General features: G+C 53.5%; 1 protein-coding gene across 1 annotated transcript in view; it reads right to left on the bottom strand.

Annotated features, from left to right (window-relative positions):
* Positions 1 to 2697: 2697 nt before the first annotated feature.
* The window catches only part of LOC112077067 (uncharacterized), a 9474-nt gene continuing 6333 nt past the window's right edge, over positions 2698 to 5838 (bottom strand). Inside the window, exons 5-6 of the mRNA XM_070441556.1 lie at positions 4338 to 5081; positions 2698 to 4006 (exon numbers count right to left, since the gene is read on the bottom strand). Coding sequence (XP_070297657.1) covers positions 2698 to 4006; positions 4338 to 5081 — 2053 coding nt within the window. The remainder of the gene's footprint in view (positions 4007 to 4337; positions 5082 to 5838) is intronic.

The raw sequence follows: 5838 nt of genomic DNA, 5'->3' as shown, positions 1-5838 counted from the left end.
GTAGAGCCAAATGTGAGAGTAGTGTAACTTCTGCTAGTAAGTCGATAATGTGTAGAGAGAGTAATCTTCAGTAAGTCATAATGTGAGAGGCGGTAAGCTTCACGTGAAGCCATAATGATTTAGAGAGTGTAACTCAGTAAGCCATAATGGGAGAAGAGTGGAAACTTTTCTTCAGTAAGGTCCAGTAATGTGGAAGAGAGCTGTAAGGCTCTCGGTAAGGGGAGCCATAGAATGGTTGAGAGACTGTAACTTCTTCAGTAAGCCATAATGTGAAGAGAGTGTAACTTTAGTAAGCCATAGTGTAAGAGAGATGTAACTTCAGTAAGCGCATAATAGTGGGAGAGACGGTAACGTCTGCGTAGCCATCAGGTGGAGAGGAGTGTAACTTCAGTAAGCGCATACATGTGAGAGACATTGTAACTTCTTCAGTAAGGCCATATGTGAGTGAGTAGTGTAATTAGTAAGCCGATATGTTGAGAGAGTGAACTCAGAAAGTTTCCATAATATTGAGAGACTGTAGACTTCTTCAGTAGCATAATGTGAAAGGAGGGTAACTTCAGTAGAGCCATAATAATGGAGAGGATCTGTAACTTCTTGCAGTTAAGGGCCATTAAATCGTCGAGAGAGTGTAACTTCTTCAGTAAGTCATGAATGTGAGAGAGAGGTAACGGGTTCAGTAAGCCATATGGTGAGGAGAGTTGATAACTGTTCAGTAAGTCATAGGTTGTGAGATGACTGTAACTTCGTTCAGTAGAGGCCATAATTGTGAAGAGGTTGTTAATATTCGGAGTACAGTCATATTGTGAGAGGCTGTAACTTCTTCAGATAAGTCATTAATGTGAGAGAGTGTAACTTAAGTAAGTCCTTAAGATGTGAGAGGTGTAACTTCAGTAGGTCATTAAATTGTTGAGAGAGTGTAACGTTTCCGAGTAAGGGTCGATATGTGAGAGAGAGTAAGCTTCAGTAGAGGCGCGGATAAATGTGAGAGAGTGGTAACTGGTGCAGTTAGGGTGCGTATATTGTAGAGGACTGTCAACTTCTTCAGTTAGTCTTGAAGTGTGAAGAGAGAAGTGTTAAACTTCAGTAATCATAATGGAGAGAGGTGTGAACTTCAGTAGAGCGGCATAAGGGTGAGAGAGGACTGTAACTTCAGTCAGTCATAATGTGAGAGAGTTGGTAACTGTCAGTACAGTTCGATAATTGTGTTCAGAGAGTGTAACTGTCAGTCAGTCATAATTGTGAGAGAGTGTAATTCGGATAAGTCAGTTAATGAGGAGCTGAGGTGTAACTGTTAGTGAAGTGCTGAATGTGAGAGAGGTAAAGCTTTCAGTACGATTCATAATTGTGAGAGAGGTGTGAAGGCTTTGCAGGTCAGTCATAATGTGTAGTAGGAGTGTAGACGTCGGGTTAGTCATAATGTGAGAGAGTGTGTAACTTCAGTAAGGTGCTATGAATGTGAGAAGAGTGTTAACTTCGAGTGTCGGAGTAATTTGAGGAAGTTAACTTCAGTCAGTCATGAATGTGATGAGGAGTGTAGGACTTTTCTTGTCCAGTGTTACTGTCTATAGATGAGGGAGAGCGGTGAATCTGTTAGTTAAGTGCCATTTACTGTGAGAGAGAGTAACTTAGCTTCAGTAGAGCCATATGGGAGGTAGAGTGTACAACGTTGTCAGTGAGGTTCATAATGAGGAGAGAGTGTAACACTGCAGTTAAGCCATATTGAGGAGAGTGTTAACTTTGTATTAGGTCATTAATGTGATGGACGAGTTGTAAGTTCAGTTTTTAAAGCCTATAGATGTGGAGAAGAGTGTTTAACTTCAGTAAGCGCATAATGTGAGAGAGAGGTATACTTTAGGTAATGCCATGTGGTAATGTTGGAGAGTAGGGTTAACTTCTTTAGTAAAGCCATAATGTGAGAGCAGTGTACTTCATGTAAGCCATTAATGTAGAGACTGTTTAACTTCATGTAAAGTCCATATTAGTGTGAGGAGAGGGGTGGCTACTTCTTAGTAAGCCTAATGTGAGAAGTGTAGGACTTCAGTAAGTCATAATGTGAGAGAGGTTGTAACTTCAGGAAGTCATAATGTAGAGAGAGTGGTAACTTCTTAGTAAGCCATAATGATGAGAGAGAGTACGTCTTCAGTAAGCCATATAGTGAGAGAGTTATTTCAGTGTAAGTCATAATGGTGAGAGAGACTGTAACTTCATAAAGCCTAATGTGAGAGGCGAGTGTGACTGGTTGAGAATGTGCTTCCCCTCACTGTGACTGGTGTCTGCCTATGGGCCCTGGTCAAAAGGGTAGTGCTTATAGGTAGGAACATTAGGTCGGTGGGGATTTGAGACAGCTCGAGTAGCATGAAGAGACTCGCTGTCGGCTGTGACTGTGGCATGGAGACAGGCAGAATGGAGGAGGACTTGATATATGCAAGCTGGAATCAAGCGTCGTTGCTATCTTCAACAACCATCACTTCCTGTCATTTTGTCCATCGTATGACAGGTCTTGCTGTGCGGTGTTGGCTGTGTGTGCTGTGTGTGGTGGTGGCTGTGTGTGGTGTGGTGTGTGCTTGGTGGGGGTGTGTGTGTGGTGGGGGTGTGGTGTGGTGTGTGTGGTGGTGTGTGTGGTGTTGTGGTAGTGTATGTGCTGTGGTGTGGAGTGTGTGTGGTGTGTGTGTGTGGTGTGTGTGGGTGTAGTGTGTTTCAGGTGGGGGATGAGAGGGTGGGGGGGGACGGGTAGAGTTGGAGGGTGGGAGGGGATGAGAGGGTGGGAGAGCGGAGGGGTTGGAGGGATGAGGAGAGGAGAAGCGGAGGGTTGGGGTATGAGGGAGGGGGCGTGCGCGGGAAGAGGGTGGTTGCGAGGAGGGGGGCGCATGAGGTTGGAGGGAGGGAGGTTGGAGGGGGGGTTGGATGGGCGGATGGAGGGTTGGAGTGAGGTGGGGCGAAGCAGGTGTTGTGAGAGATGGGCGAAGGAGGTTGGAGAGGGGGGCAAGGAGGGTTGGGGGAGGGTGAGGCGATGGGGTTGGAGGAGGTGGGCAGTGGAGGGTTGGGAGGAGGTTGGCCAAAAGAGGGTTGGGAGGGGTGGGTGATGATGGGTTTGGAGGAGAGGGGCGAGGGAGGTTGTGAGGAGGTGGGTGAAGAAGGGTTGGAGGAGGGGCGAGGAGGGTTAAGGAGTGTGCTTTGAGGGTTGAAGGAGGGGGGCGCATGAGGTTGGAGGAGGATAGGGTTTGAAGAGGTTAGGAGGAGGGGGCGAGAGGTTGGAGGAGGGTGGGTGGAAGAGGTTGGAGGAGGTGGGCGTTGAGGTTGGAGGAGTGGCAGAGAGGGTTGTGGAAGAGGGGGGCGGGGAGGGGTTGGAGGAGAGGGTGGTGAGAGGTTGGAGGGAGGGGGGCGAGGGGAGAGGAGGGTGTTGGAGGAGGGCAGGAGGGTGTGGGAGGAGGGAGCGGGATGGGGTGTGTTGGAGAGAGGTGGGTTGATGAGGGGTTGGAGGAGGTGGGTTTTGGAGAGGGGTTGGGGAGAGGCGTAGGGGTGGCTTGGGAGGAGGGGTGAAGAGGCTGGGAGGAGGGCGAGGAGGGTTAGAGGAGGTGGCTTGAGGGTTGGATGGGTTGGCGTGAGGGTTGGAGGAGGTGGGCCAAAGAGGGGTTGAGTGGGGGTGGGGGGCGGATGGGAGGGTTGGGGATGGAGGCTTTGAGAGAGGGGGTGAAGAAGGCTTGGAGGGGAGGGGCGGAGGAGGGTTAGGAGGAGGTGGGCAAAGAGGGTTGGAAGAGGGGGGGCGGATGAGGGTGGGGCGATGAGGGTGAGGGAGGTGGTGAAGAGGGGTTGGAGAGGGGGGCGGAGGGGGTTGGGGGAGGGCAAGAGGTTCTGGGAGGAGGGGGGGAGCGGGAGTGAGGGTTGGAGGAAGAGGCGTGAGGAGGGGTTGGAGGAGTGGGTGAGGAGGCTTGGAGGGGAACGGGGCGGAGGGGGGTTGGATGGAGGGGTGGCGGGAAAGAGGGGTTTGAGGAGGTGTGAGAAGAGGCTTGGCAGAGGGGGCGAGGGATTGGAGAGGTGGGCGAAGAGGGTTGGGAGGAGGATGGGGGCGAGGTCAGGGTTGGAGGAAGGGGGGCAAGGGAGGGTTGGGGAGGGTGGCGATGGAGGTTGGGTAGGGCGGAGGAGGGGTGGTGCGGGTAGGGTGGAGGAGGGTTGGCAAAGAGGGTTGGAGAGGGGGGAGCGGATGAGGGGTTGGAGAGTTGGGGTGGGATGAGGGTTGGGAGGAGGGGCGGAGGGGGCGGAGGGAGGGTTGGAGAGGGGTGGAAGAGGGTGGGAGGGGGCGAGGAGAGGGGGTTAGAGGGAAGGTGGGCTGGTTTGACGGGTTGGATGGGTGTTGGCGGGATGAGGTTGGGAGGGTGGGCCAAGAGAGGGGTTTGAGGGTGGGCGGCATGCAGGGTTGGAGGAGGTGGGTGAAGAGTTGGAGGAGGGGGCGGGGGTGATGGGAGGTGTGGAGGGGGATGGGGGCGAGGGAGGGGATGGGGGGAGGGGCAAGGGAGGTTGGAGGACAGGAGGGCGAGGGAGTGTTGAAGGAGGGCGGGGGGGGGACGGGTGGGTTGGAGAGGGGGCGGATTGAGGATTGGAGGGGGGAGAGGGGCGGAGGGGGAGGGTTGGAGGAGGGGGGCGGGGAGGTTGAGGAGGGGGCGATGAGGGTTTGCGAGGGAGGGGGTTGAGGAGGTTGAGGACGGGGGCGATGAGGGTTGGGGATGGGGAGGGGGCGATGAGGGTTGTAGTAGGACGGGGGCGGAGGGTGGAAGGAGGGGCGGGCGAGTGGGGAGGGCTTGTGAGGAGGAGGGCGAGGGTGAGGTTGGGGAGGCATAGGGGCGAGGGGGGTGTGGGATGGAGGGGGCCGGAGGAGGGTTTGGGTGGAAGGAGGGGGGCGAGGGAGGGCTTGGAAGAGTGGGGCTGGGAGGGTTGGAGGAGGGGGGGCGGAAGGGGGGGGTTGTGAGGAGGGAAACGAGGAGGTTGAGGGAGGGGGGCATGAGGGGTTGGAGGGGGAGGGCGGTCGAGGAGTTGGAGGGCGGGAGGGGGGTGAGGAGGGTTGGAGGAGGGGGACGAGGACGTCCCTGAGTCACATCAAAAGACCCGGATCAGGGAGATGTCACACCTTTACCACTCGCAACACAACACTGAATTATTTTGAGTGTGTCAATGTGTGTCCATATGCGTGTGTCTGTGCGCATGTGTGCGTGCATGTGTGTACGTGTGTGCTTATGAACACTGCCTCTCCACAGCAACATGCAGGCACACACACACGCACACAGATACACACAGACCCGGGAGCTGTAGCTGTACCCTAGCTGGTTGGAAGATAACCAAGGCTGTGGTGCTGAGAGGAGAGAGGAGAGAGAAGAGAGGAGAGGAGAGGAGAGGAAAAGAGAGAGGAGAGAGGAAAGCCCTTGAATGGAGTGCTGCTGACTGCAGTCCACTCCTACTCCCATCATCACTGATACATAAAGCTGTCTCTTTGCTGCCTAGTTAATGTGTAATCATTAGTTCAACTGTCACCCTGACTCTGGCTCAGTGGTGTCTGGTGGGAGGAGATGAATGAAACAGTATCAAACTAAATAATGGAAATCATGTGTTTGATCACTTTTCCATTTATTCCATTTCAGCCATTACAATGAGCACATCCTGCAATATCTCCCCCCACCAGCCACTACTGCTCTGGCTCCACATCAGCCTCTGAAACACACATTGGAGTGATGGTTTCTGGACATTCTTATTCATCTGACCAGGTGACTGTGAGCCCTGCCAGTCTCTAGTACCCCCTGATCTGACCAGGTGACTGTGAGCCCTGCCAGTCTCTAGTACCCCCTGATC

Source organism: Salvelinus sp. IW2-2015, unplaced genomic scaffold (genome assembly GCF_002910315.2).
Source record: "Salvelinus sp. IW2-2015 unplaced genomic scaffold, ASM291031v2 Un_scaffold4246, whole genome shotgun sequence".
NCBI lineage: Eukaryota > Metazoa > Chordata > Actinopteri > Salmoniformes > Salmonidae > Salvelinus > Salvelinus sp. IW2-2015.
The sequence above is the reverse complement of the archived record's forward strand: the minus strand, read 5'-3'. Positions and strand labels throughout refer to the sequence as shown.